The 27,899-nt window shown below is 48.1% G+C and overlaps 1 protein-coding gene across 1 annotated transcript; it reads right to left on the reverse strand.

Annotated features, from left to right (window-relative positions):
- Window positions 1–27,205, reverse strand: Lbp (lipopolysaccharide binding protein). The gene is made up of 15 exons (XM_028786579.1): window positions 26,932–27,205; window positions 24,473–24,587; window positions 23,540–23,668; window positions 20,142–20,297; window positions 19,548–19,611; window positions 15,628–15,691; window positions 12,788–12,879; window positions 12,096–12,272; window positions 10,443–10,502; window positions 7,719–7,886; window positions 6,642–6,709; window positions 6,188–6,230; window positions 4,884–4,947; window positions 4,038–4,114; window positions 1–396 (listed from the first exon to the last, which is right to left on the reverse strand). The coding sequence occupies exons 1-15, from the start codon at window positions 27,053–27,055 to the stop codon at window positions 352–354; spliced, it is 1,446 nt and encodes a 481-aa protein (XP_028642412.1). The 5' UTR covers window positions 27,056–27,205; the 3' UTR covers window positions 1–351.
- Window positions 27,206–27,899: the final 694 nt, after the last annotated feature.

Raw genomic sequence — 27,899 nt, forward strand, 5'->3', positions numbered from 1 at the left:
TGAGATGATTCTATAAATATTTATTGAGGACCTACTAAGTGCCAGCACTCCACCAGAGATGAAGGTCAGATGGTGAATTCAAAACCGCAGTGCCTGCTCTTAAAGTGATTCCAGATCAGGGGTGGGAGAGGGCCCTTCCTGGAGAGGTCACTGAGGGCAGGGGCCATTCCTGGAGGACAGTCAAGTCCAGGTCAAGGGTGCATCTGGTGAAGAGGACTGTGGACAGGGTCCACCAGAGCCAGGAACAGAAACATCTTTGTATTTTGAGACTCTCCAGAGATGTGCTGCACATCTGGAATTACAAATGGCAGGTCCAGCTGTGGCCTCTGAGACCCATCTTTCTTCTTGTCCTCAGACTCTCATGTACTGGACATTGGCACCCAAGTATAGGAAGTCCTAGGGGAAGAAAAAAACCAGAGTCCTCTAAGCTAGGCTTAGTGATGTACACCTACAGTCCCAGCCCCCCCGGAGACTGAGGCAGGAGGACCACAAATTTGAAGCCAGACCTTTAAAGAGAGAGAGAGGAGAGGAGGATGGAGAAGGGCTGGGGAGGGAAAGACAGACAGATGGACAGAGAATATGAATCATTTACTCCAAAAAGATACCAGTGGTGAAGAACACAAGCTCTAGTAGAAGCAAGAGCAGGAGGGTCAGTGTGCATTTCCCATCCTATGTGTCATTCCCAAGCTGCGGCTTCCTGGCAGGCCCTCATAAATGTCCTTTTTAGCACCTACATTTTGCCTCCTTGGCAGAGGACATGAATCCATTAGTTTCCAGGCCTCACATTCTTTCTGTTCTTAAGTTTCCACTATCTAGAGGGGTGAAACTCTAAGCCAGCTTGGATTCTTTCCACAGTGATGCAGCACTGTCTCTGGTGGTCAAAAGGCCATCGTTAACCTCAAAATTCTAATGAACAGGATAATATATGATAAGTCTTACAATCACTTCCCAGGTGGCAGATGCTGAACCAAAACCTTCCATACTTGGCCCCTGACTTTCATAAAAACTCTAGGAAGTTTGGGCCATATTCTATGTACAGAGGAAAGACCCAGGGGCCAGCTGTGTGAATGGTCACCTAGCCTCATTCTGAGTAGCGATCAGATGGATGTTGGCCACAGGCCACAGCATCTCCAATGGGGTCCATACATCTGCCAGCCCTTTGTCTCACCTTGGACATGCTGCTCAGAAAAAAAACTAAGACTCGGGGTGCAGATGGACCAGAGAATGGGTCATCACGACAGTAATCAGCAGAGTGAAAAAGTAGATAGCAGAGTGAAAAAGAAGTACACTTCTTGCTGTATTGATGGAATCAAACACTGTCCTCCTGTCAAATGGGACTGGATCCAATTATCTATCACTGGGCAGAAGAAGCTAGATACGAGAAGGAGCAGGTCATGCAAGGAGTGATGATATGTGTATATGTATATATATACACACACACACACATATATACATGTGTATGTATACATAAATATACACACACATATATACATATATATAAAGCATTAAAATATTAACACTTATATTAATATATATCTTATATTAACATACTGTATTATATATACATATATAATATACCTATATGTGTATATATAAAGTATTAATATATATAATAAGGAAAAGAAACAAATTTTGATACTAGGAGGACAGTTGTCAGATATGAGGACATTGAAGTGGCTTCCAGGTAGCTGTGTCTCCTGATGGCCAACCTCTGTGGTTAGGTTGCTCTCTCTATGTCAGAACCTGAGGCCTCAAGGCATCCTCCCAGACATACATGATAATAAAGGGTCTACATCACATACTGACCCAAGATGATTCCATTATCATTGCACTGTGGCTTTGCCTCCCAGCTTTGTGGGGATCTTGGGAAGAAAAGCCCTAGAAAGGAGATCTGGTCCACCATGATTTGGGAGGGAGAAAGGTGATCCTATGAATTACACCATCCGTCTCATATTGATGAAAACATTCAAGCCCACAAAGAAGACTCCGCTGGCAGCTGGACACCTTGTGAAAGCCCACTCCAGTCGCTTTGGGATGAATGTACATATGTACACACATATGTATGCATATAGTGTATGTGTGTGTGTGGGGGGGGAAGAGAGGGGGGAGAGGAGGAGAGGGGGAGAGGGGGAGAGGGGGAGAGAGAGAGAGAGAGAGGGAGAGAGAGAGAGAGAGAGAGAGAGAGAGAGAGAGAGAGAGAGAGAGGGGCAGACCCCTCTTGGTGCATGCCTGGAGATCAGAGAACAACTTGTAGGGATAGATAGAAGTCAACTGTCTCCTACCATGAGGGCTCTGGGGAACCAACTCGGGTCATTAGGCCTGGGGCAAATGCCTTCACCCTGACCATGGGTTGGTTGTATGTATGGTTGTATGTATGTATATATGTATGTACACACACACGCACGCACGCACGCACGTGAGACCCCTGACCCATCCCACCCTTGCTAAATAAACTTCTCTTTGAACTGTCTCTGTCTCTTGAATAAATTCAAACAGATCAGAACTGAGAGACCCTGTAACAATCTGAGAGCTAATACTGTACATGTCTGAAACAAGCAAAAAGATAAAAAATAAAAATAAATAAATAAATAAATAAATAAGAAAACCTCAGAGAAAGAAAAAACAAATCAAGCCTAACCCCAGAGTCCTGGAGACAAGTCCAAAGCCCAGCTGTGCTTGTGGGTGGTAATGGCCTTCAGACAATTAAAAAAGGGTGTATAGGGTTATAGCGCTTCTTTAGAACGGTGTGCTCTAAGCTGCATTTGGAATACAGCTCTTCAACTTAAGAATTGAGAGGCAGAGCCGGGCAGTGGTGGCACATGCCTTTAATCCCAGCACTTGGGAGGCAGAGGCAGGTAGATTTCTGAGTTCAAGGCCAGCCTGGTCTACAGAGTGAGTTCCAGGACAGCCAGGGCTACACAGAGAAACCCTATCTTGGAAAAAAAAGAGGCAGACTGAGGCAGTAGCCTAGTGCTAGAGTGTTTCCCAGAGAATGTGAAAGCTAGCACAGCATAAAATTAAACGAACAAACAAACAAACAAACAAACAAACCTAGGGAATCTTTAGAACCTACCAATGGCCTTTAGAACATGACCTGTTGGCAGGGCTGGGATTTTCATAAAGAGCCTTTTAAAGCCCCAGGCTGTGTCAAATTCCTCCTGCCCAATTGTAAGACAGCGTCTGTGTGTCTGCATATGTAATTAATGTATTCATTACGTCTGGCACCTAGGAAGTGACTGTAAGATTTATTATACACTATCATGTTTACTAGAATTTTGAGATCAACCATGACCATTTGACCTTTAAAGACTGTGGTGGATCCCTGTGGAAGCTTGAACTTGGCCCAGTTCCCACCGCATGAACCAATGGAAGCTCAAGAACATTCAGAAGGCAAAGCCCAGGAGTTCACGATTCTGTGTCCTTTGTCAAGGAGAGACAATTTAGATGGTACAAAGGACATTTATGAGGTCGCCAGGGAGCTGCAGCTTGTATGCGTGTGTGTGTGTGTGTGTGTGTGTGTGTGTGTGTGTGTGTGTGTGTATCTGAGTCCAGATACTGAGCTGAGAGGTGTCAGATCCTCTTGAGCTGAAGGTACATCACAGGCAGCTGTGAGCCACCCATCATGAGGCCTGGAAACAGTCTAAGGTCCTCTGAAGGAGCAATACTTGTCCTCAGCCACTGAGCCATCTCCCACCCAACACCAACCCTGCTCCATCCTCATCCCTGCTCCATCCCCATCCCTGCTCCATCCCCATCTCTGCTCCATCCCCATCCCTGCTCCATCCCCATCCCTGCTCCATCCCCATCCCTGCTCCATCCTCATCCCTGCTCCATCCTCATCCCTGCTCCATCTGCATGTCCCTTCTAAAAGACGTTCAGAAGGCTTCCTGGAATGTTTTCATTCCAGGTACAGCCTGTCCTCATTGCAGTCTCAGGGCTGCAGGACTGAATTGGGACCTATGAGTAGTGGCTTCCAGATCTCACAGGCTGCCCAGCCCCCACCCTTCCACCTCCACAGCCCCACCCGACCCACTGACCTTGTGGATCTGGAAGTCGAGGTCATGGAGCCGAATACGCCTTGGCAGTGGGAGGGGGAAGCCCTTGGCCAGCTCATCTGTGGGTTGACAACATCGTTGAGGACATGTTTTGATGGAGTGACAGGGATAGATAGATTTTTTTTTTTTTAACCAAAGGCTCAGTGCTCTACATGTGCTCGATGGACTGTGTTCCCACTCAGTGATTACCTAAGACTGTGAACTAGGTGTTATCGCTATTCCCATTTTACAGATACGGAAATGGAGGCACAAAGTGGCCAAGTAACTTGTCCTAGTTTCCAAAGCCAGAACACGGCAGATTTGAACCCTAAATGGCTGAGAGGGCACCTAAGCAACTACACGTGGTCTGATGGAGGAAGAGGCAGGTACTGAAGAGCATAAGAGTGTAATGTAATGAGGACCAGTGGGCGGCTTTCTGGCCTCTACCACTTGCTTCCTGTTGTAGCCTGATGATCACATCACAAAATGGGGCTTGGGTCTTACATTTTATTTTACTACGGAGTCAGCCAGTTGACCGGAAAATGTATATTCAAGGTGGTTGCCTTGTCTTACTATGACCTAATCTTGGTGGGCACTTCCGAAAGTCTCTCCTTCCCCATGAGGAATTTCCTGTGCATCAAAGACTTGTCTCAACCCCAAGTCCCTGTGGAGGCCCGGGGGGAACATGAGGCTGCTTTCAGTATTCCATCCCACAGTGGCCATCAAAGCTCTGAGACATGATGGCCCACTCAGCTCTCAGGAGACCCTGGTTTCCAACTCTGGTGCCAACGCCTGCTCCCCAGGAGTGGGATCAACTGCAGACCTGGAAAGGCCCAGAGCCATTCTTACCATTGACATCAGGGTAGAGGCTTTTGGAAAGGTAGTAGTTGAGGAATGCCTGGAACAGGTTCACCTGCGGGAGAAGAGAAGTGGGGCTGGTGACCATGCAGCCATTTTGTGCTCCAATGAGGAGTCTACCTCAGCCCACGTGGTAATGGTGGCGTCGACTACAAATCTTTACTCTTCTAATCCCAGCACTCAGGAGGCAGAGGCAGGTAGATCTCTGTGAGTTCAAGGCCAGCCTGGTCTTCAAAGTGAGTTCCAGGACAGCCAAGGCTACATAGTGAGACCTGGTCACAAAACAAAACAAAACAAAACAAAACAAAACAAAACAAAACAAAACAAAACAAAACCAACTACTAACCTTAACCTTAACTTACTTAGCTTAATGAGAGCTAGCTTAAGGATTTTTCCCCCAGAAATATTAAACTACAGGAGACACTGGGGTTTTCTACCAGTGGAAAGCAACTGTCTGTTAATAAACCCAACATGGATGGAATTGGACCTGGGAGATGGTGAGAGGCTGTTGATGCACAGACCTAAGCACCTGGATCCAGCTCTACCTGAAGTGCCCACCCTTAGTTTTTTATGGTGGTAATTGTCTTGTGTGTGTGTGTGTGCATGCAGGTGTGTGTGCATGTTTGTATGGATAAATACAGGTGTATGGGTGCATGTGCACAGGTGTGTGCACGTGTGTATATGTGTGTATGCCTGCATGCATGTGTGTGCCCATGTGTGTCTGCGTGTGTGTGTGTATGTGTGTTTGCATTATGAAAGACACAGTTCCGCTTCAGATGTCACGTCTCAGGAGCCATCCACCTTATTTTCTGAGACAGGGCCTCTTACTGTTGGGGCTCACTGATTAGGCTAGGCTGGCTGACTAGAGGGCTCCAGGGGTCCACTGGATCCCCCCCTAGCACTGGAATTACCATGCTTGGCTTTTTACTTGTGTGTTGGGGATTTGAACTCAGGTCCTCATACAGGGTAAGCACTTTGCCAACTGAGCCACCTCTTAAGCCTCGCCTTTTGTTTTTAGTTAGGAGACCCTGTGAACTTCACCTCTTTGCTCAAGACAATTGGAGGAAGATTTCTTTTCCTTGCAGTTAAAATAATTCTGCCCAATAGCCAATCTTGTATTGGGATATAATTACCCCTCGACCCTGTCTTGCCTTTCTGAGAGGTTCCACGGGGCTCAGGGCAGAGACCCGCTGTCTTTATTCCCGTTTCTACACTAGGCACTATGGCAACTGATTCAGAAACATCATCAATTAACTGGGATCTTAATCATGTTATAACTAAGGACAGTAACTCACATTGAACATGCCGACTTTGGATTCGATCAGTCTCACTTGTGCCCTGTAGTAAAGCAGAATCACAGGGTGAAGTATCCCAGCAGCGGAGGCTAAGTGGGTCCCCAGAGAGGGCAGGAGAAACAGAGATACAACAGTGGGGACTGAGGAAGTCTCAAAGCATTGTCTTTAGCTTTTTGGTAACCCAATACTTCTGAGATCTAAAATTCATAGACTAAGAAAAAGCACTGTTAGCCATTCAGACATTTGAAACTTGTGGGGGCAGGATAGCAAAAAGAACTAAGCCAACCAGAATACATACTACTTATATTTCCTTCTCAAATGGCAAGCCCTCAACATTGAAAGTGGTGTCACATCCCACCCATATCCCAGTCACAGAGTGCAGATGGAGCCTGGCTGGGAGCCCATGCACAGCCCTCCCCCTGCTGAGAAGCCCATCCCTGTAGAGGATACTTACTTGTCTGGATGCAGCATGCCGGTGATCTTGCTGTTGTTGAAAGTTAATGAGGCAAATATATTAGTGACCTGGAAGAGGCAGGAGAAAGAAACAGGCTTTAGTGATGGTGGTCCTGATGCTGGGGATGGGGTGGGGACTGGCAGCCTCCGAAATTTGTCCACTGGACTGCAGTTTCCCACAGCATTCAGTGTGTTGATCAGTGAGTGACTAAACTTGCAAATGATTAGGTTTACTTGAAATCACTGAGGATCAGAGCAGATAAGCTCTGAATGGTGTACCAAGAGAAGACCTGTTGTTTGCAACCTGACTCAGCTCTCAGCGGTCATGGCCGGCTACTCCAGGACCCAGCTCAGCTCTAGTAAGGATAATAGTGAATTCTATTTTATTTAAAAAAACAATTTGACATCATCAATAACACTCTGAAAGGCTGACACACCCTCTCTGAGGAACTGCCCTTCAGAAGTTTGGCCTTGTTGAGTTTGAAGCCTAAAACAAGACAGCAAATTCTTCTTCCAGTGCGCAGAGTCCCTGAAATCTGTGCCCATTAGCCAGGGGCCATTAAGAAAGAAAAACACTTTTAATATTTAATTTAGAAGGACTTTAGTTCAGGGGAATGATTATGTGGGTGAAGGGACCTTAAGAAAGCCACATCATCATTTCTCCGCAGTCCCCCACCACCAAAAAAAGAAAAAAAAGTGTAGGCATGCTACTCAGGACTTAGTGAAGGCAGGAGTCCAGCCAGTATCCTGACAATGTTGCCATTGGCTGATAAAGCTGGACGTCAGAGTGCAAGGGAGCTTGGGAGATGTAGTTTTCAAGGATCAGTTACATTGTAGAGGCAACAGGGCAGATGCTCCCTCCACAGCCCCGATTTAGAGGGAGACATGAGCAGTAAATACCATGATGAGAATTTATAGAGTGCCACAAACTTAAAAATGCAAATGGTAAGGCAGATCAGCTGTAAGAGGAGTCCAGAAAGCCCTCTCTGGAGTTGTAATTTATCGGTTGAGAGCTGAGGCGAGCAGAAGAAAAGCCCTCGTGAAGAAGAACAGCATTTGGGAAGGCTCTGAGCCTTACCACGCCAAGCCGGAAGACAGGTTCCCGAGCAAAGTTGGGCAGGATCACAAAGCCTTCAATCTCCATCTGTGGGGACAAGGATAGATTCCCAGGACTGACATTCAGAAGCGGGGCTGAGACTACTGTTCCACGGAGCTCCAAGTTCATGTCGGGGTACTTTCTGGTTATCTGGGGGTAGAATGTGGAGATCGATCATGTCAGAAGAAGGAAACAGGGCTATAGAGTCCAGAACAGTGCTTCTCAACCTGTGAGTCGCGACCCCCCGAAAAACCTCTACCTCCAAAAATATTTATATTACAATTCATAACAACAGCAACATTACAGTTATGAAGTAGCGACAAAAATAATTTTATGGCTAGGGGTCACTACAACCTGAAGACCTGTATTGCAGGGTTGCAGTGTTAAGAAGGAGATACAGGGGCTGGAGAGATGACTCAGTGGTTAAGGGTAATAGCTGTTCTTCCAGAGGTCCTGAGTTCAATTCCCAGCGACCACATGGTGGCTCACAACCATCATAATGTGATCTGATGTCCTTTTCTGGCACACAGGTATGTATACAGATACAGGATTCATATACATTAAATAAATAAATATTTGAACAACAACAAGAACAACAAGAAGGAGATCCACTGCTCTAGAGAGGAAACATAAAGGGGACACTTTGGGGCTGGTTGTATTTTCTACAAAGTCTGTTGTACCCTGTGCCTTGCTAACATATGGAACATCTCCCATGCAGACACCCCACCTTCATTTTCCCCAGCCAGTAGGGAGGGAGACCCATAGCATCTGTGCTAGTTCTCAGAAACTGAACCTAACCAGATCTCAACACTGCAAGGGGGCTCGGTATTTTATTTAATTATGGTGGCTATGGAATTCAATTTGGGACAAGCCCAGGGAGGGCACAGTTGGTGGAAGACTATACTCCCATAAGCCTTTGGTTCTAAGACTATACTCCCATGAGCCTTTGGTTCCAAGACTATACTCCCATGAGCCTTTGGTTCCAAGACTACACTCCCATGAGCCTTTGGTTTTATAACCACAGACCCCTCTGATACCTCCAGGGGAGTTTGGGGGCTGGAGGAGGTGGGGTGCATGTCTCTGAGAACGCAGCAGGTGGTCCCTTTGCTGGATGACTGCAAGAAGAAGGTAGGGCAGTCCAGAGCTAAGGGATGAGGGAGCCTGAGTGTGACCAAGGATACCTCAGAACTAGCTGGGACATCTCTGTGATTCTGAGGAGGCACAGGGCCTGACAGTGCAGGACATTCAATTCCCTTCTGAAAACTTAATTCGTTTTAAAATTGATTTATTTTATTGTATGTCTACAAGTGTTTTTGCTTGCACATATCTATGCACACCACATGCATGCCTGATGCCCACAGAGGTCAGAAGCGGGCATCCGATCCCCTGGAATGGAGTTGTGGATGATTGTGAACCACCATGTGGGTGCTGGGAATGGAACCCAGTCTTCTGTTTAGAGCAACAAGTGCTCTTCTCTGCTCAGCCATCTCTCCAGCCCAGACTTTTAAATTCTTTCTCATCATTTTAATTCCTCTCTACACAATACTCTAGCCTTCTACAAGGCATGGTTAGGAGAGTTGAGAGAGGAGTGCTATCTGGGGAACCAACTGAAATAACATACACATAGGTCTGATAGTGGCAGAACTAACACTGGTGTCACCAAAGGCTGCAAACAACCCACATATCCTTATCTGGGGACTGTACCTGCACAAGGGCAGGTTGTCTTGCTGTGACCACAAAAAGGGAGGAAGCTACTTATCTTACAGTATAGAAGGTTTTCCACAGACAGGAAGAAGGGAACGTGCAGAGAATGCATGTCTGCACAAAAGAACCAGGAGGTGGGGGATGTACACAGCCTCCTGTAGACACTATAGAAGAGGAGGAGGTGGGGGGGGGATGCAGGGAGCCTTTCCATGCAAAGTGGGTGCCAGGGGCGAGCTGGGGCCGGGAGGCTTTCCCTCTGTCACAGTTTATATCTTTGCAATTGTGAGATACAAGAATTCCTTTTCCATTCAGAAAAATGTCAGTACTGGCCTAAAGTGGTGTACATCAGTAGTTCTAAGCTCCTGGAATGCTGAGACAGAAAGAGCTGCAAGTTCAAGGCCAGCCTGGGCTACATAGAAGACCCTGTATTAGAAAAACTGAGGGCTGCCGGGCAGTGGTGGCGCACACCTTTAATCCCAGCACTTGGGAGGCAGAGGCAGGCGGATTTCTGAGTTCGAGAGTTCGAGGCTAGCCTGGTCTACAGAGTGAGTTCCAGGACAGCCAGGGCTACACAGAGAAACCCTGTCTCGAAAAAAACCAAAAAACCGAAAAAACAAAACAAAACAAAAAAAGAAAAACTGAGGGTTGAACTGTAACTCAGTAGAGAACTTTTGTGGCATATGTGCACCCTGGGTTCCCACCTCCTGCACCTCAAATGTAAGAGCCCCTTAAAGCAAGCTGAGCGTGCCTGCTTTCTAGTAAACCCTCTCTGGTTGATAGGTGATATTAACTAGGTGCCCTTCCCAGCATTCCATGGACTCCTTAACACCAAAACATGAGGAACGTGAGGAAGACTGATAAGGGAAGCGCAGGCCTACGCCCCAAGTCTCTGCAGTTCCCAGGCCTTCCCTGGAGTCTCCTCACCAGCCTCTAACTCTGGGTCAAGACTTTGGCAAACTGGTGAACTCAAGTTGTATCCATAGAGGGCAGAAGGGGCTTTACCTGGGGAGTGAAGGGACGGAAGGCCTTGGTGTTCAGCCGGATGTTGGAGTCAGGTGGTAACTGCAGAAAGAAGCCATGGGACATTTAGGGAGGTTTTCATTAGAGCTCTGAGGAGAATTGTGGAGATGGACGAGTTAGTCACTTCTCGTTGCTGTAACAAAATACCTGACAAAAGCAACTTGAAGAAAGGTTATTTTGGCTCACAGTTTAAAAGTACAGTCCATCAAGGCCAGAACTTGAGGCAGCTGATCACCCTGCGTCCACAGTTAGGAAGCAGAGATTGGTGCTAGTGCTCGGCCCACTCTCCCCATTCAGCCAGGACCTCAGCCTACAGAATGTTGCCGCCCACAAGTGGCTGGGTTCCCACCACAGTTAACCTAATCTGGGAAATCCTGCACAGAGATGTCCAGGGCTTTGTCTTCTTAGTGATTCTAGATCCTGTCAGGTTGATAAGCAGCACGAACCATGACATTGGGGGAAGGTCAAGACTAGCTTCTTCCTATGGGTCTAGTTGCCTTGGCTACCATGAGGCCTCTGTCTTCTAGAACATGTGAATCTACTGGGGATGAGTTGTGAACCTATGGGCATCCTTCAGAGTTCTCCCATTTGAGACAACCTTCCAGCTTATCTGTGTGACTTTGGGCTGCAATTTTTGTGCATAGAGCACCCTGTGAAGTAGGTGGGAGACACAAAAGTGGAATGGGGAGACTCCACTTCTAGAACAACATTGCCCTCTTTGCCAGGGTGATCACTCTGTGTCCCCACCATCTTGACAGACCTCAACTCTTAAGAGGAGCTATTAAAAAACAAAAAACAAAAAACCCAAAAACCTTTTGAACCCTAGAAAACCTAAAAGAGCCAAGGGGATTATAAGGTGTGATTTACTGTGAAAGCCACTCTCCTGTCTGCAAATTCCACTGGCAACTGGTACCTCAAGGTATGTATGAGGAAGACATGTTTCTTTCTTTCATCCCAAATCACTAAATTAGGTACCCTTTTCACTTTGGCTTCAGGAAGTTCCCGGACAGATTTGTGATTTAAAAAAAAATACAAATCTAGTGTCTTCCTAATTGTCATTTACTTTGTTTGTTCTTTATTTCATTTCTCTATTATATGACTTTGCCTCATCCATTAATTTTTAAAATATTAATATTTTAGTATTAATATTTTAAAATATACTATATATACTATATATAATATTATATATATGGGTGTTTTGTTTGTATGTACATTTGCATACTAGAAGAAGGCATTGGATCCCACAGGACTATGGTTATAGATAGTTGTGGGTGTTGGGAATTGAACTCAGGACCTCTGGAAGAGCAGCCAGTGCTCTTAACCACTGAGCCATCCTTCTAGCCCCCATTAAATTATTTTTAATAGACATGCAGGAGCTCAGGACGAGAGAAAAGCACAAGTTAGACTAGTCCTAGACCAGAAGGTCAGAGATGCACAGACAATTCTTTGATAGTTATTTGGGAGAAAGAACTTGGCCTTGAGTATTCTGAAACGAATAGAAATCATGCTAATATATTTTTCTGGTCTTGATATTTGCTTAGCAATAACTCACTATTCTCCTAGTGGAAGTAAAACAGAATGAATGGGAGGATGAGTCGTGCTGTCCCGGGAGAGCAGTGAAGCCCACATTCTCACCATGTCATCTGTGATGGAAAAGTTCAGGTATCCAGCCTGGTGATAAACCCGGCTCGCTATGTTGAAGGCATGATCTGAGATGGCAAAGTAGACCATTTGTTTACTGTCCTCAGGTAGGCTCATGGTTGGAGTCGGGGTAGTAACTGGGGAGCGGTGATTCCGATTAAAAATTTCACCCTGGAGAGAGAAATGGGGGCAGTCAAGACTGTTTAAAGTCTATCCTGTGGCTAGCCATTGAGCTCAGGGGTTTCCTACCTGGTTGATGAGGGGCACGGACTTGGAAATGCCATCCTAAACTGCCTCTCTGATGATGAACTCTTTTGGGCAAATTTGTGTTTCTTTCTGCATAAGGGCCCTGGAAGTGCTTGCTTTATGGAAACAACAGAATGTGTATTGGCCAGACCATCTGCCCCACCCAGTTCAGATACCCTCCCTCATCAGGGTGCACAAGGTGCTGGAGGCAGCATCGGGGAGGGCAAGTGGGAGTTTTGAGGCTGAGTGTGATATAGAGACACTCTGTATGACTTCCACTGCTGGGAGCACTACCCGCTCACTACCTACCACTCCATAACTCTGGGTCCCGTGCACAAGAACCCCTAAAAATGAGGATAGACCTGAAGTTAGGGAACAGGTGACCCAAGAATGGGTACTGGCCTGTGTCCTGTGGCTAACTCCCACTCCTGTACCCTCACCTTAAACAGCACATCCAGCACATGGGCCTTCGCTTGGGGAGCCGCCACCAAACTGTAGTCAATGCCCAGGACATTGTCGATCTCTGCAGTGACTGTGAGTTAGAGTAGGAACAGAGTGAGGGGAGATGTGGGGCTAGGTATGGCCGGTAGCAAGTAAAGAAGAGTGAGTGCTTACTGCTTCTCTAAGGAGCCTCTGCCTGGGGGCTGGAAAGAGGGTTAGAGGATCAGAGTTCAATTCCCAGCACACAGGTCAGGTTGCTCATAACCACCTATAACTCCAGTTCCAGGGGGATCCGACCCCTCTAGCCTTTCAGAGCATCTGAATTCATGTGAACACACACACACAAATACACACATACACTATACATGCATATCATATACACACACATATACACACACACCATACACACACATGCACATACACACACAAATACATACACAAACACACACACACACATACTCACAATTTAAAATAATAATAAAAACAAATCATAGAAAAGACCTTCCACCCACACATCTCAGCTCCCAGGATGTGCCTCTCCAACAACGGGACAAGGTAGAATTCTCCACTCCCATGGTGGATAAGCACTGGTGGCTCAGCCTCAGCCATAAGCAGTTTCCAGAGCTGGTTGGTCGCCGGGCGATGGTGGTGCACGCCTTTAATCCCAGCACTTGGGAGGCAGAGGCAGGCAGATTTCTGAGTTTGAGAGTTCGAGACTAGCCTGGTCTACAGAGTGAGTTCCAGGACAGCCAGGGCTACACAGAGAAACCTTGTCTTGAAAAAAAATAAAGAAAAAAAACAAAAAAACAAAAACAGAGCTGGGTGGTCACAGCCAGCCAGAGGGACACGCACAAAAGACCTTCATGCTAAGCAAAATGACCAGGAAGTCTAGCTCTTCCTCCAGGGACCTGGTGGGAATATCCCTTCCACAGTCCCAGTTGAGCGAATGTTCCATGTACAGTCAGATGTGCCAGCCTCAGCCTCAGTTGAAGGGGTGTTAACAAGTGCCACCCAGGGGCCCAGGAGCCTCACTGTAGAATACTCAGAATCTTTGCCAAGTGCAAACTTCCCATATGTACCCTGGAACTTGGACTGGAAACATCACTCCTCAGATGTACTGTTGAATGTGGACAAGGAGCAAAAGCAAGGCACTCCCTGCTACCTTGTGCCCACTGCAAACAAAACAAAACAAAACAAAAACAAAACAAAAAAAACCTTTTGTCTATGGTAGTTTGAGTAAGAACGGCCCCATAGGATTATGTATTGGAATGCTTAGCCACAGGGGAGTGGCATTATTTGAAAGGATTAGAAGGATTAGAAGGTGTGGCCCTGTTGGAGGAAGTGTGACACTGGATGTGAGGTGGATGGAACTTGAGGTTTAAAACACCCACGTCAGGCCCAGGTTCTCTCTCTGTTTAGTGATTAGGATGTTGCTCTCACCTGCTCCAGGACCTGGCTGCGAGCCACTATGCTCCCTGATCCTCTGAAACTGTAAGCAGCCCCCCAATTAAACGCTTTCTTTCAGAAGAGTTGCCTTGATCTTGGTGTCTCTTTGCGGCAATAGAATAGTGACTAAAATAGTGTTCATCAGTGGAGGCTGCTAGGTACCTGAGGATGCCCTCAGGGCAATATTACACAACTGTTAAAATCGTGCTGCTGCCTCAAGTGCCCTGGAAACCTTTTGGCAGGACACACTACTGAACAGCTGAGCTTGTGACGTCATTCATAGGCCTGTAAGACTTGCAGCCACAGAGCCTACAATATTCACTGCAGTCCAGCCCAGGACAGTCTGTCACAATAACTACTCAATGGGCCTTAGCAGCACAGTGGAGATGGATGGAGGGATGGCTGTGTGCTGGCAGCTTATGCCATCAATAAGGAGAGTACATGAACATCCCCGGGACAGCGGTATGGACTGACCTCCTGTTTGAAAGATAGACTTGGAAGGTCTCTGGCATCTGGGAGAGTCTCAGAAGACAGTGAGATTTCACTGATGTACAGCGCAGAGCTGACACTTGCCCCTGAGGACCGTGACTGAAGGGGACCTTCTTGGTCTGAAGGCTGGCTATGTTTACAATTTCAGTATCTCTCTCCATCAGTATATTTGGGTTAAAAGTAGGATTTGGTTTTGAGACAATCTCATGTAACCCAGGCCGGCCTGTAGTTCACTATGTACTAAAGGCTAGCCTTGAGAATTCCTGGTCCTTCTGATTCTACCTCCCGAGTGCTGGGATTGTAAGAGTGAGACACCATGCTTAGCAATAAAAGGCCACTTGCTGACACTCCTTCACCTGAGGCCTGGACTGGCTCAGCTGACTTTGGGTGAGACCTGGAACTTTCACCCAACCAGGGTTGTGGAGGAGGGGACAGTCCAGTCCAGGGCATGCTTGGTTCAGGCTGCCAGACTTGCACTTGCTTTCTCCTCTCTCCCTCCCCCTCCCTCCCCCTCCCTCTCCCTCTCTCTGTCTGTCTCTCCCTCTCTGTCTCTTTCTCCATACACTGACTTAGAAGTTTCACCAAGTCATTCAAATGTAAAGACCGGACTAATGCCAATACAATAGCTACTGAGAGGCAAATCTTCACAATTAGGCACACACACACGTACTCATGCACAGGAGAACACACAGTCATGAGTTTATGTGTTGTTATGCTTGGACATGCAAAGAAATTATCTGAAACCATCCACCCAAGGTCAAGGGTACCTCATGGTAGAAAAGCTGGGGAGAGAAGAGGATTTTAAATCTCTACTTTCTACTCTCTTGTCTCTGAATATTTGACAGGGTTGGAATACCGGCTTATGAAGAGAAATAGAGACCCTGAGGGGTGCGTGATGCCCTACCTGGTAGAGTTTGGAGATAAGGCTGCAGGTCAGAGGTCACAGACTTCTGGATCATCTCACAGACCTGAGAAGAATAAGAAGGGGAAGGCTGTGTGAGTCTGCACCTTTGGAAGCTCTCGGTGACATTTGCTCTGCGCTTAGCTACCTATAAATATCCGTAAATGCTTAGCATATGCCAGGCACAGCCAAAGCACAAGTGATTAAAAAAAAATATCATATTAGCCCCGACATGGATTCCAACAGGGTCCGAGGAGATTGTTCAGAGCTAGCCCAAGGCTGGCCGTCTGCAAAGAGAGAAGTGCCGGTGGGAGGTGGTTTGTGAAGCCACCACTACAGGCTTCTTAGGGGAGGAAGTGGCAGGGGCTCTGAGCTGAACAGCTGGCCCCATCTTAGTAGGCGTGGGGGTCCTACAGTCGCCCCCTACTGGCTGTCACTGGATCGTGACAGCTGCTGCAGCCCCTGCCTCCAGATTATTCCTAGGAAACCCAGTGGCCATGTCTATGAACCACTTACAGACAATTTATTGCCACTAGAGGAGTTGTGAGCTTCTTAAGAGCAAGAAATATATGTTTCCAAGCCTGTTTTCTGTCCTGGCTGTGTAATAACTTGAGTTATTTATGATATAAGCCAATGAAATATGACCGAGAAGAAATGTTTCCAAAAAAACCAAAAGTAAATACTCTGAAAGGTAAGGTGCTAACTATGTGGTTCCCTCTGGACAACAGAGAAGCCAGGAGGAGGAAAAGGGTCCTAAATATAGAGATGGGGTTGGTGGGGTGGCTCAGTGGGTAAAGAAACTTGTAACCAATGCTGACACTCCGAGTTTGATACCTAGGACCCACAGAGTGGAAGGACAGAATGACCCCTGCAAATTAGCCTCCGGCCTCTATAGGACACCATGACACATGTGACCCCCTCCCACAAATAATAAGTAAATAAATATATGTGAACACTGGTCATCAGCATGGAATGGTCTGCAAGTGACTTCATCCTCAGTCAGCTGAAGAAGTGGAGTTTGCAGCAAGCCCATTTCACAGATGAGAAGGCCAAGTCCTGTGTCCACCAGGAGCCCACCTCAGAGGACAGCTCCATGCCCTGTGTCAACTTACATTTACTTACGTCTGAATGCATACATAGATATTTTCTTTGTTTATGTGTGTGCAGGAGTTTTCCACTTTAAACAGCTTTTCTTTGCTTTCTATTGTGGTTGATGAATGTATGCATGTGTACATATGTACAGATGCCTGCAGGTATACACCCCTATGCATGAAGATGAAGCCAGAGGTATGCTTTAGGTATCTTCTATCTCACTCCACCTTAGGTTTTTGGAACCACAGTCTCTCTCTGAACCTGGAACTCACTCTTCAGATGGTCTGGATGCCAGCAAGCCCCCAAGACCTGCCTATCTGTAACCCCATTGCATTTGCCTACAGATACACCATGTCACTGGCTTTTACATGGGGCTGGACATCCAAACTCAGGTCCTCTGGCTTGTACAATAAGTTCTTTTTCCACTGAGCTATCTCTACCCTGCTCTCTTCCATTTTGACAGAATCTTCCTATGTACCCCAGGCTGGCCTCAAACTTGAAATCTTCTTGCCTCAGTACTCTGGTGCTGGGATTGCAGGTGTGTGCCACCATGGCCAGCCCTAAAGCTCTTTATGATTTGTGGGTTACCACCGACTACAGTGTTCATGTGTGCAATGAAAGAGAGAGAGACATGGAAGCTGTGCCCTGGAGCTGTGGTAGCGGGTGGCTTCTCAGAAGAGGCTAGACATGTCTAATGCACACTTTAGGGCAAGCAGTTCTAGAACGCTACCAGTCAGGTAGTAGGCAGTGGGAAAGGCCATGAGGGCTGGGAAGCCAAGGGTAATAGCTCAGATTCTCCTTGCAGCTGGGAGAGAAGGTCATCTTTGAGGTGCCATGGAGCAAAAGGAAGGGGATATGTGGGATATGTGGGGGTACAGTCGGGGAGCTCAGAGAGGCTTTTAGCCCCACCTAGGGTTGTTCCTTCTCTGGAAAGACAGTATCACATCAAACCCCCAAATCCTGAGCCTGGGTACTCTACTCTTTCAGAGACCTAAATAGTTGTGGAGGGGAAACATGGTGTCCTCGGTCCCAGATGCCCAGCAGGGCCTTCCGGAGGCCTGGAAGCCTAATGCCTGTGGGGCTGCAAGGAGGGGGAAGCCCTCTGGGTTTAAATCCTGATAAGTACACACCAGCCCTGCGACCTCCGCATCTCTGTGTTCTGCTTGCTCACAAGACCAGAGGCCGAGCGCTTCTCACATGTTAGCATGTCTTCCAGAGTATGCCTTCTTAGCCCTGAAGGTTCAGAAATTGCATTCTACCCTAAGCAGGGAAGAGCAAGTCCTGTAGCTGTCACAGATGGGAACTTACAGGAAGGAGATGTCTGAAAGCTCACAGAGAGCAGGGGCCGAGCTAGATCTTCAACTCTTCCAAGGCACTCAGCTCTTCAAAGGCCTTTGGAAGAAGGAGCCCCACTGCTAGGAAGGCTCCCCCCCCTCCCCGGCTCTAACCAGGCAGCACTGCTAACGTAATACACTCTCTGAGCCTCTCCAGTCTCGCTTTCAAAGTCTGAGGTCAAGTCCAGTTTAATGTTGATGTTTATAACCCCAGGAAGATCTCAAGTTTGAGGCCAACCTGGGCTATATAGTAGGAGCCTGTCTCAAAACATCAAAATAATAATAATAATCATCCAAGATTATGCAAAAATAAAAATCTTAGCTCATTATTCCTGGCCAAAGCATAAGACTACACAACAGCAGCTGTTATTTGTAAATAAAAATAGTATATTCTGCATTAATTATATTGAGGAAAACAATAATCATACCACTGTATTTTGTGGTAATTATTTCAATGTATATTACTATAGTATTACTAATCATTACTAGGGGCAGCAGCAGGGAATATAAGTCGCTTTGGTAATATGTCATGGGTGCCTGGCTATGAGGCTGGCAAGTTCACCTAGACCGTAAGTGGAAGTGCGTTCCGATGTTCCTGCTTCAACCACCAGAGGGCGAGCAAGGCCAAACGTGTGTGTGTGTGGGGTGTGTGTGTGTGTGTGTGTGTGTGTGTGTGTGCTCATTCCTCCTTCTTCATTTTCTGCTTTTCCACAGAGTCATTGTTACAGACACCGCTCCAGAGTTCAGCATTCCACAACTGGGATTTGGGGGTAAAAGTGTGTTTACAGAAATTGAACATTTACATGGAATGTAAATGTCTCTGTTCTAGTCAAAGCTTATAAAACGTGGAGATAGGGGCTGGAGAGATAGACAGCTCAGAGGTTAAGAGAACTGGCTGCTCTCGCAGGGGTCCTGAGTTCAATTTCCTGCAACCATGCGGAGGCTCACAACCATCTGTAATATGATGCCCTTTTCTGCATGCAGATGTACATGCAGGTAGAGCACTTACATACATAAAATAAATAAATGCTATATAAAACCTGGAGATATCATATTAGTTTTTACACGGGAAACTACGACATGATGTCATTGCCTCTGCAGCCTGGACAGGGGCTCGTGATTTTGCCCACTTCCCACCAGCCAGGTTCCTGGCAGGTCCCTGGAGGCATCTGGGGAATGACTTCTTTTTGGACTTGAGGATGCAGGATGGTACGGACATGGTAGGCAAGGCCAGAAGGGGATTGATGGGGTCTCTGCCTCTCTACACCCTGTTTCACCTTGACCAGGCACCTGGCTGCTTTCTGCCTAACTGGGTGGAGCTGGATGGAGTCTAGAACCTTGAATGCTGGCCAGCGCCACCATATGTTGGCCCTATGGCCTACTCGAGTGGTTTTTCTTCTCTGAGCTGTGATCCCATATGTGTCTATGGACCCAGACAGACTGTGCAGAGACAGAGGCCCGTGGGGAGATCCACTGGTCCCCGCTGGCCTTTCTTACCTTACTCTCCAGAACTTTCTGGAGCTTGGACTCGATCTGGTTGTGGAAGAGATTCAGCAGCCACCTGGGCAAGGGACACAGCACACAGTCAGCTGTCTGCCGCTGGGTACAGGGACAGCAGGGATGGAGAAAGCCAGATGGAGAGATGGCTCAGTGGTTAAGAGCACATGCTACTCCTGCAGAGGACTCAGGTTTGGTTCTCGGCACCCACATCAGGTGGCTCACAAAACCAGTGTCCCAGCTCGCAGCCACAGTCAGTATGGCTGGCTCCAGCCTTCTGCAAGATCTGCTAAGGTCAGAGGATTTGCCATTGGAACTAGAGTCATGTTTTCTAGCCAGGGGAACTGAGATTGGGAGGCAGAGTGAACTGAACAGGGGCTTGGACAGCACCCGAAGCTTCCTCCCCTGACAAGGTCCCCCAAGTCTGTTGACTTGTTGAAGTGGCACCTCAGCTCTCCTGCCTTGAGTCTTGTCCCAACAGGGTCCTCAAAGGATGGTCTCATGTTTGTGGGGGCACTAAGCATGCTACCCAGTTCTGGACACTTACCAGAGCCCAACAAGGACCATACCCAGGGAGTCCCCGAGGTGACTCACTCCAAGTGTCCTGACATGTGCACCTCCAAATCACAAATGCGGCTGCTGCATCCAGAGGCGGTGACCGTGGGCCGCCCTGAGGGATCCATGCCCAGGAGGAGGTCCACTGAAATGGTGACACTTTTGACATCCAGGTCAAAGGAGCCATGAAGTTTCCTGGAGGAGGTCAGAGGCCTAGTTATTCATTGTAGCTAGGATCTGAAACCACTGGGGCATAAAGAGGAAGCCGGATTCTTACTCAAAATAGGTCGATGCAAGCAAAGATTTATAAGTTAATCACAAATTTAAAAATATTAATCATACATAAAACAGATTTAATCACAAAGAAAAGAGCTAGCAGAACACCTTGGGGATTGGCAGAGGTACTTCTAGAAAGATCTGGACTCTTCAAAGTCAGGAAGGAAGTGGTTGGTAAACTGCGAACTAGAGAAAATTTCATAATACACACAGTGAAAATTATTTTCCAAGACAGTGCAGGTAACTCCTTAACATGTGAGCAGATCCAGGGGCTCATTCTTTAATCCACACAATGAATGAATTAGTAAGGGAGAAAGCAATGGAAAGGAACCAAAGCCCCAAGCAGCTCTAATGGAAAACGCTGTGGAAAATGAACTTAACAACAATGCCGGTTTCTACCCACAAGGTTGAGAAGACACTGTAGGCACAGTAGCCTCCAGAGGACCCTAGGAGAACTTTCTGGAACAACCCAGCACACCTATCCAAGTCCCAGAACACACTATCAGGCCCAGACACTGGACTCCCAAGTGTTCTCCCTGATGCCTGTGTTGGGTAGTTCACTGAAGCATCATGGGTAACAGCAAAACAAAACAAAAAACTAAAAACTCAAAGAAAGACAAGGAACAGCCTGAGCGGAGCTGGAGAGATTACAGAAGTTAAGTGTGTGTACTGCTCTTGTAGCGGACCCAAGTCCAGTCCCCAGCAGCCACATCAGAGAACTGCGAAGCGTCTGTAAGTCCAGAACCAGGGTGACGAGGTGCCTGTGACCACCACAGACACCTGCAGTAATGAATACATTCCCACCCACTCACCATATGCTCACTACTCCTCCCCCATCATTCAAAATAAAATCAACCTAAAAAAAAATAGATAGCTTGAATATGCTTTGGACTTTCATGTCCCAGGCAGCTTTTTAAAGTAACAAGGCAAAATATGGTTCACTCGTGAGACTGCCTCTATTCAGGGAATAAAATGCCATCATGCATAGCAACGGGGACAAGCTTCAAAGCCTAAGTGACAGGAACAGACATGGGGCATGGTGTGATCAAGTTCACAGCAGGGGTCCAGGACAGGAGGAGCTGTGCAGGCTGGGGTTGGGGGGACAGAGTGGGAAGTGGGGAGTAGTCATGACTGTTTTTGGAGTGACAGAAATGTTTGAGAACTGCATAGAGGCCATGATTCCACTGCCCTGTGACTGTGCTTGAAAGTCACTAATGTACATGTGTCAAATGATCAGCATCATGTTCTGTGAGTGTCATGAAAAAAATAAAAAGACTCCGTTTGGTGGTGAAACACGCCTTCAGTCCCAGCACTCAGGAGGCAGAGGCAGGCGGATCTATAAGTTCGAGGCCAGCCTGGTCTACAGAGTGAGTTCCAGTACAGCCAGGGCTATACAGAGAGACCCTGTCTCAAAACAACAAAACCCCCAAAAAACCCAAAACCAAACAACCAAATAAATGAACAATAAATATAAAAGCAATTTTGAAAGATGATAGAACAGAACTTCATATGATCGTGGAGAAAGGTGGTTAAGGGAGAATTGGAGACAAAAGCTAGAGGAAGGGGTGTAGCCCAATGCCCCTGGTGAAATAGAGTACACACAGTTGCCACACACATGTGTGCTTTCAACAGACACGGGGTGTGAGTTACACATGCCACTTACAAATGCCTAGTGACCACACTGAAACAATAGAGAAAGAGGCAAAACTAATTTTTGCAGATTTATTTTTATTTATGTGTATGTGTGTTTGGGTGCCTGTGGGGGCCAGAAGAGGACATCGGATCCCCTGAAGCTGGAGTTACAGTGAACTGTGAGCTGCCTGACATGAAGCCAGGAAAGAGCTCAGGTCCTCTTCGAGAGCAGCCAGTGCTCTTAACGGCTGGGCTCATTCCCTAGCCACCCACATAAGTGTAGTAAGGGACGTGCCATTTCAGTGTGTAAACTTCAGTGGCCCATGTAAGAATTATTACGATTTGTGCCTCCTCCACTTTTACACCAAATCTGTAAACCTGGCCATTTCACACTTCTGGTGGCGCTTTGCAAAAACACATGACTGGAAACTGCCACGGAAGACACTGCAGGTCTCAAGAGAAGATGTGACCAGACCACCAGGCTGAGACTGGCCAGCTCTTCCGTCCTGGGCTGAATTGTGTGTCAAGTGCACGTGTTAAAGCCCCACCCCTGTACCTCTTGGTAGTGACTCCACACGGAGACAGCCCCTTTGGAGAGATTAATAGGGGCAAGGAAGACAGGTCCTCATAGGACAGTGGTTCTCAACTGTCCTAATGCTGTGACCCCTTAACACAGTTCCGCATGTTACGTCAACCCCCAGCCATAACATTATCTTCCTTGCTACTCCATAACTGTAATTCTGCGATTTATTACGAATCATGACGTACATATCTGTGTTTCCAGATGGTCTTAGGTGACCCTTATGAAAGAAAGGGTCACTGGCTTCCCCCCAAAGGAGTCGCAACCCAAAGGTTGAGAACCACAGTCATAGGAAGTCAAGATGCAGGAAAAGAGAGACCGGAGCTGCCAAGAGCACTTATGGGAATGTGGCAAGCACAGGCCCTGTGCAAGCTGAGGAGAGAGGCCTGCTGACCTTCACCTTCTGACCTCTACAGCCCTTAAATCACCCACGTGTGTTTCTTCAGAGGGCTACCTCATTTAGAAGCTGGAATGCTGGTGGCTCCGAGCAGCCCGTGCTGCAGGGCAGAGGATGGAGGGTGAGCAGGCCGAGCTAGGGTAGCTGATGAGTGTTTCCCACAGTCCCAGCATTCCTGCACCATGAGCTCTAACTGTCCCTAAGCTTACAGCTCCCGTTCAGGGCCTCTCTCTCTCTCTGAGGGAGAGCACAGGCCACTTCCCAAGGACAGCTCATGGGAGGTCCTAGCCTTAGGATCTAGATCTGTGTGTAGGAAACAAACCGGGAACAGGCCATGTGGTCTGTCGTTAAGTTCACTCAGCCCTCAGGGAAGCAGGCCTGTCCCCTTAGAAGATGTGGGAACTAGAGAGAAAGAGACTCGGGACTTGGACTGTGATCCCCACTGTGGCCTGGGTTACACCTGTCTGTCCATCATGTGGTCTTTCTGATGACCCAGGAAGAAGGAACAAAGGCCCAGGTCATGGGCCCAAGGGTAGATGAAACTTAACTTACAGGAAGGATTTGCGCACCTTCCATTTGCCTCGGACGCCGATGGTAGAGTCAGAGATGGCCAGACTCAGGCCCTGGCCTGGGAGTGGCTTCAGGGAGGAGCCACGCAGCTCACAGTTCTGGATCTCCAGGCTGCAGGGAAACAGGAGGGAGGTATCAGGCTGGGGCCCGACACAGCTACCCCAGGAACCACGCTTCCTCTGTCATAGCCTTGTCTGGAACAGCACCAGGCTCCCTGACTTTCAGCGTTCTTCCTAAGCCTGGCATGCCTCAGACAACCCTCCTCATGTCACTGGGGCCCTGCAGCAGGTTGGTGCTGGGCTCGCCACTTTTCACAATAGGGGGACTACATTCTGAGAACAGGGTTCAGTGGCTTGCAGGTACGCAGGATTGGTCCCTGTGAGCCTCGGTGGCCTGTGACAGTATCCTGGGGAGGGCCCATAGATACACTGTGTCAGATCCTTCCCACAGCTCTGTGCTTCTCATGCCTAAGAAGGGGGCCAGATTTAAGAAAGCCTGAGATAGCCCTCAGAGGAGACTAAGAGGAGGCAGGGCTGGGTCCATGGGAAACCATAGGTCCCAGCCTTGAAGACTCAGTTTAGGTACCCCCTCCTCTGAGAAGCCTTCCCTGACTACTTCATCCACAAAAGGCAATGTTAGTGTTCAGGACACCTTATTTTAAGTTCTAAGTCTGTCTTCTCTTCCAGGTAACATGAAGTAGCCAGGTCCTGAATTAGCCCTCTAAGGGAGAGAGCAACAGCACCTCCATTATACAGATGAGGAAACTGAGACTCAGGCTACACACTCATTAATACTGCTCTGTGTTGACCACAGGGACCCAGCTGGGGACCCTCCAAAAAAGCCTCCCTGAACCCCCCACTGCCTGACCCAAGAGGTTTCCAGGACACAGTCCTGGGCTTTGCCCTCTCCAATCACCTATGAAACTCGTAGTGCCCACGGCCCACGGCCTTGATCTTGAAGTCTCCGCTGAAGTCAGACAGTGTGATCTTGTACAACTCTCTCTGCAGAGTCAACAGCCCCTCCTTGGCCGCTGCAGACAAGGAAAAGCTAAGGTCAGCCTGGCTACCACGCCTCCTGCCCTATGGTCCAAATTCTTCAGTTGTTCCCACCATCCCTTGCTGGAGAAGCAAGCTTCCTCATTGCTGGCATTCACAGCACAGGCTGCGGAGCCTATTCATGCCCGGAAGTCAGGACATCGTCCAGGGTTGTCAGGGTGTAGGCCCATTTTACAGGTGAGAACAGAGAGGCCTTTACCAACAACATGACCAGACAAAGCATGCAGAGTGCCTGGGGTGTGGCCCTCTCTTTCATCCTCCCCAGTACTAGGTCTTTGTAGAGAACACACTGGGAGGATTTCAGAGCTAGAATCCTGCAGTGACAGTTTTCTAACCAAGTGGCTTTGAACAAGTCCCCAGGGGTACTGGCCAGTTCTGTGTGTCAACATGACACAAGCTGGAGTTATCACAGAGAAAAGAGCTTCCCTTGAGGAAAGGTCTCCATGAGATCCAGCTGTAAGGCATTTTCTCAATTAGTGATCAAATAGGGAGGGTCCCTCGTGAGTGGTATCATCCCTGGGCTGGTAGTCCTGGGTTCTATAAGAAAGCAAGCTGAGCAAGCCAAGGGAAGCAAGTCAGTAAGTAACATCCCTCCATGGCCTCCGCATCAGCTCATGTATCCTGACCTGCTTGAGTTCCTGTCCTGACTTCCTATGGTGATGAACAGCAATGTGAAAATATAAGCTGAATAAAGACTTTCCTCTCCAACTTGCTTCTTAGTCATGATGTTTGTGCAGGAGTAGAAACCCTGAGTAAGACACCAGGCATCACTTTCTCTTATACATCAAGAAACAATAAATCCTTCCTCATGGGCGTAATGGAGCCCAGAGCCGGCCGGTCAAACCAGCGGCAACCTAGAACAGAACAGGCACTCACAGCTTGTGGCTGGCATACAGTAGGTGCTCAGTAAGTGCCCAGAACAACAAAGGAGGGTTAATGTTACTAAAAGTGTGGAAAGAATCACAAACCAACTTCAGAGCACTGGGTGCACACACACGGCACATGTGTCCAGGGAAAGGGGCAGAGGACAAATGCTCCTGACTCGGGGTCCCCAAACAAAGGCAGTTAGTGGCCCCACTCTGTGTTCTGACTGGAGTCTGCCCCCAGCCAGGCAGTGCACACAGGTCACTAGTGACATCCATTTTCACCCTTTTCAATGAGACCTCTTCTTTAGGCTGTATACAGCAGGATCCCTCCAATGGAACGTCATCCTTTGTCCCCGGCTAGTTCTCATTGCCGGTTTACTTTACCTCCCCCTGGAAGCCCTCCCTGATTTTCTCTTCTGTCCATAGCCTGTTTTAGATCCCACCATCCTCACTCAGCTGAAGGAAAGTTATGACTATTAGATAAGGCATGGCGGCTCTACTGAAGTGATAGATCCGAGCTGAACCAACATCCCGGCTCCCTCACCCCTTGGATGCGATAATACTGTCTCTCACTACCTCGTCAACTACCTTTTCTCAGCCTGTGAAGTTGGATCAACCCTGGTGGTCCAGAAATGGAACCCAGGCTACTTTAGTAGGCTGAGGCAGGAGAATCACAAGTTCCAGGCCTGCTCAACATATAGAGTGAGTTCAAAGCTAGCCTAGGTAACTTAGTTAAAAAAAAAAAAAAAAAAAACAACGAAAAAGAGAAGGTGCAGCTGTAGCCATAACTCTGTGGTGGAGTACCTGCCTGGAGGGTTCAAGACCCTGAGTTCAATTAAAATTTAAAAAGGAAGAGTGGGGGTGGAGGGAGAGGGAGAGAGAGAGGGGGAGAGGGAGAAGGAGAGGGAGAAGGAGGGGGGGGAGGCTGGGAGAAACATGCATAAACGCACCTAAGGAGTGCTCACCATGAAGGTACCGATCAATAAGTTTTAATGTTTGGTAAGTCACATGGCCGCCACTCACATGCCAAGGGGCACATCTCATCCTCACCCCTAGCCTCGCTTGGTCCCTCCTAGTCTCTAACTGCCTCCACTTTTGATTTGTGGTTTTAGGTCTTGTTTTCAAATTCCACCAAGACTCTCCCAAAGGATTGGTCCCAAGCGCTGGGTGGGGCTGTTTACCAAGCACTTTCCGCTGTCTGCCTTCTCTTCCCAGCCTATCTGCCCACTGCGAGCTGCCTTTCTCCGTTACCTCCTGCTTCGGCTGCTGGAACCCAAACCTTCCTCCCAGTCCAGAAAACACAAGCTATGTCCTGAGGTCACACATCTGGTGAGTGACCAGCCAGAATCACAGCTATTGCCACATACCCATATAGCAGAGGGACAATGTCCTCCACATCCAGGCTGTGCCTGGTATCCCGCCTCCTAGGCCAGCCTACATTATGGCTTCTTACCGTACTCCAGGCCCTTGTCGGTGATCCTGGCAACCAGGGCGGGGTTGGCACCCCGAGACCCTGGTATAGACAGGAGCATCAGCCCCAGCAATGCCGAGAGCAGAGGTCCAGTCCCAGCCTTCATCCTGGATGCTCTGTGGGTGAATGAGGACAGGGCTGGCTCTGGTGTGCTTAACTAGCCAAAGCACAGGGCTAGGGGCGGTTCTTGAGGGCGGGCGGGCTCCTGGAAGCGGGAAAGAGAGGCCCGCAGACTGGAACCTGCTTGCGACACCACCAGGGTCATTGTTATTACTACTGCTCAGGTTAGGAGGGTGGGCCTGGTTCCAAGGGGATAAGTCACGCCCATTTTCCCCTGCAGGGAGGAGGGGGGAAACCCCACACTCCCTGGAGGTTCTGCCTTGCCTCCGTCAATCTTTTTGACCCTCTACTAGGAAGGCCTGGGGTCACAGACAGGAAACAGAGGTTCACTCAGGGTGACAACCCAGCCCATGAAAGCAGGAAGGAAAAGTAGGTTTGGCTTCCCCTGCTCTCCGTATTAAAACTGTTTGTTTAACTAGGCACTTCTCCTCCCAACTTTGCAATGGGATAACTGTCTGGACAGCAACTTGGCAAATCTTCCCAGCACCATGCCAAACCAAACACCACCCCAAAGCTCTCAAAACAGCCTTATGCCCCATGACCCCAGCAATATTCCTTCAGGAACTTGCTGTGCATAACAGTTCGTGTTCTAATGTGTCACCCCGCTGTGTGACCCAGGCAGAGGTGTGAGCACCCGTTAAGGCGTCAGGGAAGGGGGACTGGTCACACAGATTGTAACATGGTCTTTCCGAGCGAGATTGCAATGGTGCCCGTCCTCTGAGAGCTGGGCTTGGGAGTGTCATCCTTCCGTTCCCTCTTTCTCCTTTACCTTTTGTGAGGATCACATGTCCTCCCTGTTTCCCTGCATTCTAGAAAATTCTTCAGTTTGT

This window comes from Grammomys surdaster, unplaced genomic scaffold (assembly GCF_004785775.1).
Source record: "Grammomys surdaster isolate TR1022 unplaced genomic scaffold, NIH_TR_1.0 125561, whole genome shotgun sequence".
Classification (NCBI taxonomy): domain Eukaryota; kingdom Metazoa; phylum Chordata; class Mammalia; order Rodentia; family Muridae; genus Grammomys; species Grammomys surdaster.

What these genes read in the sequence shown, in the direction of transcription:
- Lbp (XM_028786579.1), bottom strand. Translation starts at nt 27,055, where the DNA reads ATGAAGGCTGGGACTGGACCTCTGCTCTCGGCATTGCTGGGGCTGATG. An exon ending in TGCTGGATGTGCTGTTTAAG is followed by an intron (nt 12,273 to 12,787) that starts GTGAGGGTACAG and finishes TTCTCTCTCCAG; the next exon opens with GGTGAAATTTTTAATCGGAA. An exon ending in CTGTCTTCCGGCTTGGCGTG is followed by an intron (nt 6,710 to 7,718) that starts GTAAGGCTCAGA and finishes TGCCTCTTCCAG; the next exon opens with GTCACTAATATATTTGCCTC.